We start from the raw sequence: 13,572 nt of genomic DNA, 5'->3' as shown, positions 1-13,572 counted from the left end.
ACAGTGCTGCTGCCATCCTGCTGTAGTGCCATCGTGCAGACCAGGGGTGAGCAATAATTTTTGATTGGGGGGTGGGAGCGTCACACCAAGAATTTAGTAAGTAGTCAAGGGCTGCACTCTTCCTTGATATTAAGGGAGATGTGAGGTCTAGGATGGAGGTTGGGTGCAGAAGGGAAATAGAGGTAGGTGATTGAGGTGCAGGAGGGAACCTGGGCACTAGGAGGGAGTTTAGGTAAAGGAGGGGATTGGGATCTGGGGCAAGGGATTGACATGCAGGAGGGGAAAGTGAGTGTTTGGGTGCAGTAGAGGATTCTCACCTGAAGAAGGGATGTGTAGGAGAGGTGGTGCAGGATCTGGAAGGGGGTTGTGACTTGGGCAGAGGTACAGAGGTTTGGGTTGTGATCTAGGGCAGGAGCAGGGATAAAGAAGATTTGGGTTGTGACCTGGGGCTTGGGTGCGGGGGGTGGAGAGGATCGGGACAAGAATGAGGGTGGGATGAAAGGTGCAGACTCTGGCCAGGAGGCACTTATCTAGGCAGCTTCTGGACAGCAGCCCAGTGAGGTGCTCAGGCTGGGTCCATGCCTGCCATCCCCTGATATGCAGCTCAAAGCAGCTTGCTGCAGGGGTCATGTGCTCTATGCGCTCCAGGTGCTCTTTGTGGAGGAGCTTCCACATGCTGTACATTCCACAGATGTGGCCAAGGCAGCTCCCATTGGCAAAATTCCAGGTAGTGGCAGCTGAGAGATTGTGTTGGGAGTGGAGGGCAGTATACAAAGTTTCCCCCACAAGGATGCTCAGAGAGCACGTGGTCTCCACAGCTGGCTGCTTTGAGCAGCATGCTGGAGGTGTGGCAGGCAAGGAGCCTTCCTGAAGTTCAAGCTGGCTGTGGCCTTAATTTTGGGGTGAGGCGGGGGAGGAGAGAGGGACCCACCAATTCATGAAATTCACATTCCTTCCCCAAGACCCCCCCCCCAATCTCCTTTCTGTGAGGCCTCATCCACTCTGTTCCCCTTCTCTCCATCACTTGCTATACCCAGCCCTTATACTTGTCTCAACCTAGTGAGAGTGAGGTGTGGGGTGGGAATGAGGGATTTGGGTGTGGGAAGGGGTGAGAAGTACAAGCTCTGGGAGGGAATTTGGATGCAGGAGAAAGGGCTGTTGACTCAGGGAGGGAGCTCTAGGCTGGGGAGTGTTGGGTTCAGGTGGAAGGTTGGGGTGCTGAGCAAGCCAGGGCTTGTGGATGTGAGGATGCAGGAGTTTGGGCTAGATATGTGAGGGACTCAGGGCAAGAAGTTTGAGAGTATGATGGGCTCAGGACACAGATTTGTGATGTGTGGATGGTGGAGGAATGTTATGGCAGAAGACTGAGGATGTGGGGATGCAGGAGTGTGGGGATGTAAGAGGCTCAGGACGGGGGTTCCAGTGTATGATAGGCTCAGATTTGGGGTCAGGTGGTGCAGGAGTGTTATGATGCTGCAGTGAAATGGGGGTTTGGTCCCAATTGGGGGCATGTTGGCCAGGCTTCATTTTTAAATAAAATATTATGTCAAACTCAAAAGGTTTTAGCATTGTCTTTATATATATGAGAGGGGTGAGGAACCTGTTTTGAGTCAAAGGTCACTGACCCACAGAAAAGTCAGCTGGGGACACACAAGTGAGATGCAAAAAAAAGCTCCTCCAAAAACCTCCAAGCCCCACTAATGTGGTCCCAAATGTGCTGGTGGGGGTAGGGGACAGAGTGCTAGTGGGTGCTGGGGCTGGGGAGAGGGTGCTGATGGGTGGAAGGATGCTGGCTCAGGTGGAAGGATGCTGGCTCAGGTGGCAGGGTGCCGGGGCAAGGTGCTGGGGACAGGCAGGTGGCAGGGTGCTGGGGTCAGGGACATGGACCTGCTGAGCAGTAGGGTGACTGGCAGGGTGCTGGAACAGGGTGCTGCTGGGTGCTAGCATGGATGGCAGGGGGCTGGAGCCAGGGCCAGGGTGGTGCTGAGTCCTGGAGTGTGGGGCAAGGTGCTGGGGCCAGGGCGGTGCTAGGGTGGATGGCAGGGCTGCCAAGGAGCAGGATAGGGATGGGGTGCAGGATCTGGGAGGGAGCTGGGGAGCGGAAGGGGACAAGGTCTGGGTAGGGTGCAGACCAGATAGGTAGGGTGCAGAAGCAGGCTGGATGTAGGGTGTCTGGCTACGAGGGAGGGTGCGAGGAGGGGACTTGGGTAGGAGTTGGACCTCCCTGATCTGGCACCCTCTAGACCTGACTGGTCCCAGATGAGGAATTTTTGGACCAGGGGAGGTCATTTCAGGGCTCCTGGTCCCCCCTCCCCCCCACTAGGCTTCTCTGCACCTCTATCCCCTGCAACCGAACTAAGCTGCCCACCCCTGCTGGTTCCCTGCACCTCCCTCAAAACCATCCCTCAGAATCCAAGGGAGTGCAGCACCAGTTCCCTGCAGCCCCTCACAGCCCAGCTGAGCTGCCTGTCTGTTCTGTATGCCCTCCCCCATCCACCTCAGCCCAGCTGAGCCCTGCACTGGTTCCCTGCATGCCTCCCCCACAGCACAGCTGAGCCCTGTTTCCCTGCACCTCCTCCAAGCCACAAAATTGCTGAGCCAAGAGCCTGTCCCTGTCCCTTCCTCCCCTTGAGTCTAGCCCCGGTTCCTGGCACCTCCCTCCTCCTGCAGTCAAACTGAGCTCTGAGCTCCACACACACACACCCCACCCCACCCCACAGCCCAGCCCAGCTCCCCAGACCTCCCCACTCTGCAACCCAGCTGAGCTCAATTTCCCTGCACCTTCCCCCAAACCATGTAGACATGCTGAGCCAGTGCTGATTCCCTGCCCCTGCCTGATTCCCTGCCCCTGCCTTCCTCCCTCCCTTTGGCTGTGTCTACACTGGCACGATCTTGCGCCAAAGCGGCCGCTCTTGCGCAAAAATTTGCTGCCTGTCTACACTGGCCATGTATTCTTGTGCAAGTACACTAACGTTCTCATGTATGAAATCAGGGCTTCTTGCGCAAGAACTACGATGCTCCCACTCAGGAATAAGCCCTTTTGAGCAACTATTCTTGCGGAAGAGGCCAGTGTAGATAGGCATCATGAATTTCTTGAGCAAGAAAGCCCTATGGCTAAAATGGCCATCGGCACTTTCTTGGACAAGAGTGTCCACATTGCCATAGATGCTCTTGTGCAAAAGCACAGTTCGCACATGGAAGAGTGGATGTGTTCTTGCACAAGAAACAACCAGTGTAGACATAGCCTAAGAGTTTCCTCACATGAGCAAAATGAATTTTGTGTTGTGCACCTGTACTGAGTTCATGTGGCTTGTTTGGATGTGCCACCCAAGTTGTTGTTAAATATTTTTAAACCTCTACCTTTTCCCTCTGCTGCCATGTCAGCTCCCCTGGTGCCTGCTGCCCCCCAACTCCTCACTCTCCGCTGCTGTCCTGACTCCTGCTCTTCTCACTGTCCTCAGCCCTCCTGCAACCTGCCCCCCTCCACCAGCCCTTTTCTCCTCCCTGTGCCCACTTCTCCAGTAGCCCCACTCTGATCATGTGAGCTACCCCTCCTCATCCCCTCTTCTAACACCTCCCTCTACAAATCTGCCCTGCATCTCTCCTCTGATGGTGGTCCCTCCAGAATCCCCTGGCACCTGCACCTTCTCTTACCCCTGCACCCTCCTGGTGCCTCCCCCTTCCCTCACTTCTCCTGCCCCCTTTGCTCCATTTTTCCCTGATGCCCACACCTCACCACCCTCTGCCCCCATTCCCCTCATGCCCCTGTGCCCTCACATGACTTGCTCCATCCCAGCCTTCCTCATGCCCACCCCTTCTTTCAAGCCTTCTCCCAGCACCTCCCCTCTCCCCTCCCAGCATCACCCTGTCCCCCTCCCACTAACACCTCTCCTCCTGCCCTTTTCCTCATTGTCTGCGCTTGGCCCCCTGCCATTTGTCTCTCCTCCACCCCTGTCCCTTTCGCCCGCCGGCTGCCAGAGGGCGGGGACACTTGTGTGCCCTGGGGGCAGGGCCCGGGGTGCCCCCCCCAAGCGCCGGACGCCTGGGGCCGGCGCCCCCCCCCCCAAAGTGCCACATGCCCGGGGCCGGCGCCCCCTACAAGTGTCGCGTGTTCCCTTCCCTTCCCTCCTCCTCCCCCTCCCGTACCTTCTGCCTTCCTCTGTGTGGGGCCTGAGTCTGTGCTCTGTCCCCGGACTCCAAACCCGCAACTCAGCCATGCGCTCATCACAGTGCCCAGCAAGCTTAAAATCCCGGGCTGTGACGTTATGTCACGTCTGGGCGTTTCTCCACCTGCTGGTTTGAGTGTGCTACTCAGGGCGGCAGCAGCAGCCAGCCAGGGGGAGCTCAGGGAAGGTCGCGCATGGCAGGGACGGGCTCTCTCTCTCTCTCGCTCTCTCTCTCTTTTTCAGAGGGGGCGGGGGAGCGCTGGCTCCTTGCAGAACCCCTCGTTGTGCTCCGCGGAAGCCCAGGGTTCCGCGGAGCGCCAATTGGGAAACACTGCTGTAGGTAGTCTACCTCTCTCTGCAGCAGTAGATAGATAAGGGAAGAATCCTTTTCTGCATGGACACAGAAAGTTAGGTGAGCATTGTTGGGGAGCTCAAAGGTGTGAACTAGTTACACCGTGGAGCATTGTAGTTGTTGAGTCAATTTTTAGGTATAGGCCAGGCCCAAGCAAGGTTTGAGTTGAAGCTTTTAAGTATTAGACAATCAAATTTCAGCTTACATTTTATGTCCTTAAAAAGCTGCTGTTCTGCTTGCAACCAACAATGTGAACTAATAGTATGTTTAATAACTATAAATGGACTTCTCAAGCGTCTTTAAAGTCTTATTTTTATTTTTTCTGTTATCTTTCCTATCCCTCTTATGGCTTTGTAGTCTGACCCTTTGTCTTCTGGGAACTCTGCTGCTAAAGAGGCTAAACTGTTGGAACTTGTCTCCAAGCTTAGGAAGGTAGAATGTGTACATTGGACCTTGTTTCTGATTGCTGCTTTCGCTTTTCATGATTACTAACACAGGCAAATGGGTATGAGAGTAGAGAGGAAATCCTTTTACAGGATTTATTAAATTTTTACATTCCTTATTTCCAACAATGCAATATTTTCCTGGTGAGAAGTAAGTTGTTAGCAATGGTTGAACCATGAAATTCTGGTCTGGGAGGATTAATTGATCATCAATTAATGTAAGAATTGGTTCAGGTAGTAAGCTGTTTTGCACTGCATATGGACAAAAATGACAGTTGGCACACCAAAGCATGTTACGCTTGTTGCTATTACATTATTTTTCAGTATATTTGTAAAAACTTAAATACTAGTTTAGTTTGTTTTCATATTGACAGGCTGAGGAGAGGCATGGCAACATTGAAGAACGGTTAAGGCAGATGGAAGCACAATTGGAGGAAAAGAATCAGGAATTGCAAAGGGTATTGAAATATTTTTTTAATATAGAAACCAATCTGAAAAGTAAAGCTAAGATCCCTCACATGGTTGTGGTAGAGTGGGATTGCCCTTCTACTAAGTCCCACCTCTGATGTTATGCTAAAAGTTGAGGTTGAAGGGTTTGCTTGTTGTTGCTCTTAATTAAACTTAGTGAATTTAATTTTGAGCTTTGAGTTTTCAGCTGAAACTTGAAACAGAATTCATAAGCCCCTTTGTTTATAAGATGACTTCCTCCCCCCCAAATTATAGAGAAGAAATGATAAAAGGTCACTGACCCATTTATAAGCCAAATCCAGATTACAGAAGTCCAGTCCCAGCTCCTCAGGGTCAGCATCAGCATGGAGGCTCTCAGCTGAGCTTTTGACACTTCCTGAGCCAGCCATGGGAAGGGACTGGGGCTGAAGGTTTTGCTGGTTGTCAGGAAGTGTTGAAAGCTAATTGTGTTAAGTGTTATCGGTTAGAAGTCTGTCAGGTGAGAGACTCCATGTTAGTAGCTAGCAAGTCCTTCAGCACCTGTTGCTTGGTCCTGCTCTAGAAGAACCTGTTCATAAGCCGACCCTGCTCTTCATAGCGGGATTTCTTTCCAAAAAAAAAGTCAGCTTATGAACGAGTATACATGGTACATATCTACCACACTTTATTCTAATTAGCTCCCCTCCCCCCTCTCAAAAAAAATCTGTACCTACTAAGTAAGTTGACCTTGGAAGAGTTGGCTCTGCAGGCTTTGAAATCTACTGTCACTAGATTGTAAATGTTCACTTGGAAGTTTGCAAATCTGGTACTTCTGATTATCTGAAGGTTTCAGGTATCTGTGAAAGCCTTTGGATGATCAAGGGATCTGGAGTAATTGTGACGCATCGAGGACAGTGACAGTTTTCACAACCTGGTGATCTTTCTAAATGACATTGTTCAAATGTTATGTGGGACAGAAAATGTCAACAGCTAATCATACTTTTAATGCTTCCTAAATAACTTAGGCTAGACAGAGAGAAAAGATGAATGAAGAACATAATAAGCGTTTATCAGATACTGTTGATAAACTTCTGTCTGAATCCAATGAAAGACTCCAACTTCATCTCAAGGAAAGGATGGCTGCTCTGGAAGATAAGGTAGAAAATCATTTAATGTAATGACAAAAGTTGCTTAATTAATGAAATGTTTAGTAATATGCTTGTTACACATTTTACAATATATACATAATTTATTCTTGTAACTCTAGCAGTTATTTAACTTTTACCTGTAAATAACTTCCATTTAGAGACACTACTAGCATGCCTTTTTGAAAACAGCCAATTCTTTAAAAAACGATGCTAGTTCATCAAGAGTGCTTTTTATGTCCTAAATTTCATTCTTTAGGGGATTTTTTTTTTAAAAGGATTCTTGTGCGTGCTTACTGATGTTTGGTGTTGACCATATACATGTTTGCTTTGGGTCATATAAGAAGTCTGTTGCAAAATCAGGAACAGAACTTGCATGTTGAGTCCCCTCTCCTTTATATCTTTTACCCTCCTCCCCTTTCTTTCGTGTCAAGTTGAGTGATTCCTGGATGATGATGGTGATCTTGTCAGAGGAAAAATCATTTTTCCCTCCCAGAAGAATATCTACTTGAATATAAAAATGGTGCAAGAAGTGTTTTTTGTGATCAATTACTGCACATTTCAGATCTTCAAGTTTTATTTTTTTGTCCTCTTAATTCAGTATGTTTGGACTTTCACTTCTTACTGGTTCACTTCCATCTGTATTGACGACACAATTAGCAAAATACCCATTCCTTAACATCCTAACGGGAATCACTGGTGGCACTGAATTTTTCTTTCTTTAAGGATGAAAAAAATCCTTAAAGGAAAACAAAAATTCCTTCTGTGGTAATATTTTCTCCTTTTGATCATTGCTCCTTTGGATTCGTCTTCCCTATGGAAGATGTAGATTTGAGGCCTTTGGAATATGGGTGCTCACCTGGAAAAAAATTTCAGTAAAAGTTAAATGGCCCTTTCTTTGTTTAAAGTTTCAACATTTTATGATCCACCTGAACTTTCAGAAGCACTTTTTTTTTGCTGTGATAGTGGTGTGTCAGCAGCACCCCTGCTGAGTTTGACAATACCATTCCAGAGGTTCTTGAGCAGGGGTTGGCAACCTACAGCACACATGCCATAAGTGGCACGCAAGCCAATTTTCAATGGCACATGGCATTGGCAGAGGTCAGCCCTGCCTGTCCTCCCCCCTGCAGCTGCTGGAGCCCTCCCTCTTCCTTGCAGCTGGTTAGGTTGTGGTGGGAGGAGGCAGCTCTGGGGCTCCTCAGTGGCACCTCCAGGGCTGGCCCAGGACCACATGGCTACTGCAGCAGTGCCTCCAGCCTCCTACTGCCCTGTAGGCACTGCAGCCATGCGTTCCCATGCCGGCCCTGGAAGTGCCACTGCAGCAGCCCGGCCGGGGAGCAGATGCCTACCATTGGCACCTCCCTGAACTGGAGCGTGTCTCCACCATGTCACTGAAGCGGATATAGAAAGTGAGTGTGGATGTGCCCGGCCCTACTTGGGGGAGCTGGGGCTGGAGTGTGCCACGGGGAGACAGGGCAGAGCCAAGTTCTTATGGGGAGTGATGTGGAGGGGAGTGAAGGGAGGGTTCAGTTGGGGGAATGAGCTGTGTGGGAGGGGAGCTGTGGTGGGGAGAGTCACTGGTAGGGGAAGGGGCTGCAAGGTAGAGGGCTAGTGAGGGACGATCTATTGTAGGAGAAGGGTGTGAGGGAAGATGAGAACTGCAGGCAAAGGGCTGCATGAGAGGGACGCTGGGAGGAAAGGGAGGGAAGGGAAGCTGATGGCAGGGGAGAGGAAGGATTTCAGGGGAAGAGATGCTGTATGGGCAGTGAGAACTTTGTGATGCCTATGTGAAAGGGTAGCAGTGGGTGTTAAATCTTGGCTGTAGTTCTGCTCCTCAGAGTAATGGGGCTCTCATATCTTTGCTTATAACAGTGGGGATATTGATGGTTTATTATTGTTTCTGGGAGACCGTTCTTTGTTCCTCTTCCCCCATGGAAATGGAATATCAGTCTGTGGGTTGGAGGAGGATTGTCTGTAGCACCCTATAGTAATGGTGCTTTGCACAAGGTTAAACTTTATCCAAACTCTTATGCAGCTCCAAATACTAATCTTCACAAGGCCCAAGTGAAGTGGGCCATCTCTGAATCTCAGTCCTCTCCGTCCCTTCCCCCTCACCTGGTGAGGCTGGAGTGTCAGAAGAGTGAGGTTTCTCAGTTGGGAGCCACATCAGTGCGGGTTGGGGGTTTTGGGGGAGGTTGTGGGGTTTGTGGTTTTTTTTTTTTTTTTTTGGTTGCTTCTCGCTTGTCTGATCCCCAGCTGGATTTTTCTGTGGGTCAGTGGCCCCAATTCCAAAAAGTTTCTCTACCCCTGCCATAAAAAAGAGAACATTGCAATCTTTTCTGTTGGAAATAATATTTTACTTAGTTTATCAAACTTCATTTTAAATAGACTAGAGAGTTAAAACATTTAATCCTTTCCCCCCAGCGCACAGATATGTGAATAAATTAAATCTTGGCACGCCACTTCTGAAAGGTTGCCAATCCCTCTTCTAGAGGCAGATGTTGTCTTAGCTAGAATCCCAGAAGAGCTTTCCTCTCAACCGGTAACTGAGGAAAATCAGGCATGACTGAATAAAATTCTACTGTAGCCCAGTTGGCCCTTGTTCTAGGATCTAATGAATGAAGCGCTGAAAGTGCATTACGTCTGAAATATTTGGGCTGTGAGCTTAGCACAGTGGGGACGCAAGATTGAAAGCACTGTCCTACTCCCAGCACCCATGAATATATTTTAGGTGTTCTGTTAATGCCAATCTGTCTTGTCTAACCATGGTACCAAATCTTTTTCTGGAATAAGACTGACTGCACTCTAAGTTTGAGATACTGTTAATGAAGTAAAAGGAAATTAAGTAAACAGAAAGAAAGAAACCAACAAAAATGTATAATTTAATACAATCTCATTTTTCTTTATCCAGTTCGTTAAACCTTTCCTCCCAGATTGTTCTAGATTGTGGCTTACAGTGTTTCAAAACTGAATTAAGATGCAAAGAATAAAAAAACTTTTGAAGAGAACTGCGTGTGACAGGGTTGGGTGTGGGGAGGAGAAAATGAGTCAAAAGGTTATGGACTTCCTAAAAAAACTTCCTCTTTGCAGTGAAAATCTCATTTTCATTATTATTATTTACTATAGTCAGATACATTATTGGAGATCTTGTGCTTCATCTTAAGGAAGCCAAATGCTTTCGTGTTGGTTACTTTGTAGCCGACAAACAACCTTAGTAGCCTGTGTAAGGGAGTCTTTTTGAGCGTTTTGAGCAAAACCACATGCTCTTGCTAAAGAGAACTATGAGTGTAAAGGAGTTTACAATTTTGGACCGCTGACAAATTACCGTATGGTGATTATGCAAATCAGACAAATATAACCAGGATTAGGGAACTCTAATGACCAGGAAAGATTATAGATCATTAACTGTACAATAATGCTGTTTTGTTTGAGATGCATCTTTTTTTAATTAAAATTATCTTTCTGCTACTTAGAATAACTTTTTCAAAAGAAAGCTAGAAAACTGATACAACTACTGATGATTAATAGAGCCCTGCACAGATACAAAATTTTCATCTGCATATAATCTGCAATCCACAAAAATGGTTTGTGGATTTCAGGGCTCTAATGATTTGTAGTAGTTGTTGTAACTTTTATCACTAGTGATTTAATCACATAGAGGAGCTGTCCTAGGATTCTGAATCTGTTTTAATTATATTTAAAAATAAAAAGAGGTAAGAACAACAAATAGTTTTGTTTAGTAAATTAAGTAGCTCTGAGGCAAAAGAGTAATTACTCCTTATGTAATGGACCTTTGTAATAGCTTGTCTTATCTTATTCAGTCTTTAAAAAGTGAAAAATCATCAATGATTGAGTAACATAACTTGTGTAATACCTTTTATTTTAGAACTCTCTTCTTCGAGAAGTTGAAAATATAAAGAAACAAGTAGAGGATCTTCAACATGAAAAGGTATTATACAGATTTTTTTCAAATTCAACTGCTCCATTGGGACATAGGTTTATATCATATTCCAGCTATCCTGCTATAATAACTAGAAAGTTATGTAGTAAATATTGTGTAAAAGGATTTACACTTCCTAGATTTCTTGCCTCACTCTTGGTAATATGTTGTGGAACAATTAGTACTGTCATTGTTAATTAGAAAAGGTTGGTTTCCCTCCTTCATTGCAGAAGCTTATAGTTGCAGCTACTACAGGTGACAGTTTTTCAGTAGACTACCCTATTTAACCTATATAAGTTAAGTATAAACTAGGTGAAAATGAGGGAGCTGTATTGATGACTAAAAGATTTACCCTGAGTTGCTCGGGTCCTTAACTCAAATAAGCTTTGTTTTTCTTCATTTAAATAATCGTTCTGGGGTAGGGCTGGGAATGCGGGATTCAGTATGTAGGCTACCCTGGGAGAAGAGAACAATCCCAGCTTCCCTCACTGCAGCAGCTTGGGCCAGGTGAGAAATTCCAATGTCTATGGCCACTACAACAGGCACAGGGGAGGGATACATGTCCTCTAGCTGGAGGACAGACCACAGACAAACTCTGTGAAATATATAGTAGATAGCTGTCCCTTTCTCCACCCCTGCTAGCCTTGTGGGGTAATAGCTCTCCCAGTCCTAATCTCTGACCCCTTGCTTGCCCCCCTGTGGTCATTCTACAGTAAAACTGCCTCTCCTACTAGATTCTTCCCTTTCCATTTTATGATAAACTGTTGAATTCCAGGCATATCCCATTGTCCTGGCCTAACCAAACCTGTACCATGCTTTAAGTTATGACAAGTTGAAGCTATATACCAAATTTGGTGGTCCTAGCTTACCTTTTGGAGGAATTCTTGAACAAACAGATTCACGGACAGACTGACTGATGCACATTTCTAAAGTCTACAGCAAGATTTGCCAGAATTGTGAAGGCCCTATCTAACTCCCATTTTTTGTACAACTTGTGTGTTGTAAAACTACAAATAAAACTTTTCAGTGATAAGTGCGTCTTAATGTATAATTTTATAACTGAAGCATCCAGTTACGTTATGAGAAGCCTGTAACTGAACAATAATGTAAAATCTGTACACCTCTGTTTTTAAAACCACTTTAAAAATTTATAGATTGAAACAGGAGAAGCACCTATCATTCTTGGCTGCTGTGATGAGCTCTTGTCAGGGGAAGATTAAGCAGAACAGAGCCCTTGCACTAAAGCTTTTGGGGATGTTGTAAAGAAGAGGAGTAGTCTATATTTAGACTTTTTCACTTTCTGGTCATGGAATCTGAGGGTAAAAATTACTTTGTCTGGCCATACCACTTCTTTCTTGATAATATGCACCCAGCCTTTCATTGACTGCTTATCAAAATTGGGGTGGTTCACATTGTGACGTCACAATACTTGTATGGTTTATTCAGCAATACTTGTATGGTTTATTCAGCAAAATGTTTCCCAAAATATTTCGCTGTGAAGTTAGTTTTAAGTTTGGCCAAGTTGCACAGTCTTTACTTAAAGAAACCAGCGGCTACAGGTTTGTGTTAGGTTTCAGAGGGGTAGCTGTGTTAGCCTGTTTCAGCAAAAACAATGAGTCAGATGGCACTTTAAAGATTAAGAAATGTACTAGGGCACTAGGGCATAAGCTTTGTCACCAGTCTCAAGGTTGTATTAGTGTTTTGTGGGATGGGCTTTGAATATCTTTGGCATGGGACAGTAGTTCTCAACCTGGGAACTGCCACTTGCCATCAGCTATTTAGGTTGCTAATTGCACTCTCCTCAGTCTTCTTTTGAAGAGACTTGTCCATTTAATCACTACATACCTATAAGATTTTGCCGAGCAAGAGGAGATTCTAGTTGCAAGTAGTTGGATTTAAGGTTCCATTTCGCATAGAGCTTCAACTATCCTCAGCCTGTCTGTTAGATAATCATTCACACTTAGATACATCTCTTATTCAGTGGTTTCAATATGAAAACAATCGGCATTTATCTGACATAATTGCACTGGGCTATCTGAATTACCACTACTTCGTAGGGAAGTTACACTTCAATTAATTGATTAATCGAATAGTTGATGCAATTTGCATTGATAATTCTATTAGTTGATAGGGTGCCTCCACCTTTGAAGTGTAGCAGTCGCCTTAGGGCTGTTGCTACACTTCAAAGGCAAAAGTGCTGCAAGGATCACAGGGCCAGCAGAGCAGTCCCCTGCTGGCTCCATGCTTGCCATGATGTTTCAAAGCGGCAGCACCCTATGGAGGGAGTCAGCTGGGGGAGTCCCCTGCTGACCCCAGGCTCCGGGCGGCACTGACACTTTGAAACACCGCGAGGAACCCAGCCTCAGGCTGCACATGGTGTTTCAAAGCGGCGGCGCTGCATGGAGCCTGAGTCAGTTGAGGACTCCCCCGCTGACTCCAGGCTCCACATGGCACTGCCACTTTGAAACACTCCTTTCTCTCCCCGCCCCTCTTGCTGCCTCTTTCTGATAGAGGCAGCAACGGATGGGGAAGCAACTGGCCTGTCGACTATCCAATAAGCAAATGCACACTTAGATACATCTAAGTACTTCACATCCCTAGTACTTCCAGTTCTTCATTCTGGTGTTTGGTAGATCAACAGTGTTGATTACCATTCTGAATATAGTAGAAGTCTTTTGAAATTCTACTACACCGATGAGTAGTTTTGAAGGGATTAGATATTCTGTGCAATCGTGGAAATGAGCTCTATGGGCCTAGAAGATATATGCATTTTTTTAAAAGTGCATATAATGGCAGAGCTCTTATGTCTCTTTCCTGATTTTTTTTTTTGTTTGTTCTATTCTTTGTAGGATCAACTGATACTCGATATTGAAGCAATAAGGGTTGAAAATGACCAAATGAGGATCAGGGCTGCTTCTCTTCATAATAGGTACAAGCATTTAATTAGAATACTGTTTTGCTAGAGGTTACAATCATCTGCTAAATGTAATTGTTTTTTGTATAATTTGATACATAATAAGAGGGAATATTTCTGTGCCAAAGTTAAAATACTACTTTCAGTCTAAAAATAAAAAGTAGAGGAGTCTTTTCCGTACTCCTA

At 46.1% G+C, this 13,572-nt stretch overlaps 1 protein-coding gene across 8 annotated transcripts in view; it reads left to right on the top strand.

Annotated features, from left to right (window-relative positions):
- The window catches only part of PPFIA1 (PPFI scaffold protein A1), a 114,347-nt gene that overhangs the window by 42,129 nt on the left and 58,646 nt on the right, over positions 1–13,572 (top strand). For 7 of the 8 annotated variants that reach the window (XM_089778585.1, XM_089778587.1, XM_089778583.1 and 4 more), the window contains 4 exons: positions 5,336–5,419; positions 6,413–6,544; positions 10,419–10,481; positions 13,322–13,401. In XM_089778585.1, the coding sequence (XP_089634711.1) occupies positions 5,336–5,419; positions 6,413–6,544; positions 10,419–10,481; positions 13,322–13,401 (359 nt within the window). Of the gene's footprint in view, positions 1–4,875; positions 4,951–5,335; positions 5,420–6,412; positions 6,545–10,418; positions 10,482–13,321; positions 13,402–13,572 lie in introns of all 8 variants that reach the window. The other variant, XM_075927705.2, reaches the window with a different exon arrangement.

Source organism: Pelodiscus sinensis, chromosome 5, assembly GCF_052426305.1.
Source record: "Pelodiscus sinensis isolate ZL-2025 chromosome 5, ASM5242630v1, whole genome shotgun sequence".
NCBI lineage: Eukaryota > Metazoa > Chordata > Testudines > Trionychidae > Pelodiscus > Pelodiscus sinensis.
This window is presented reverse-complemented; position numbering and strand designations above follow the sequence as displayed.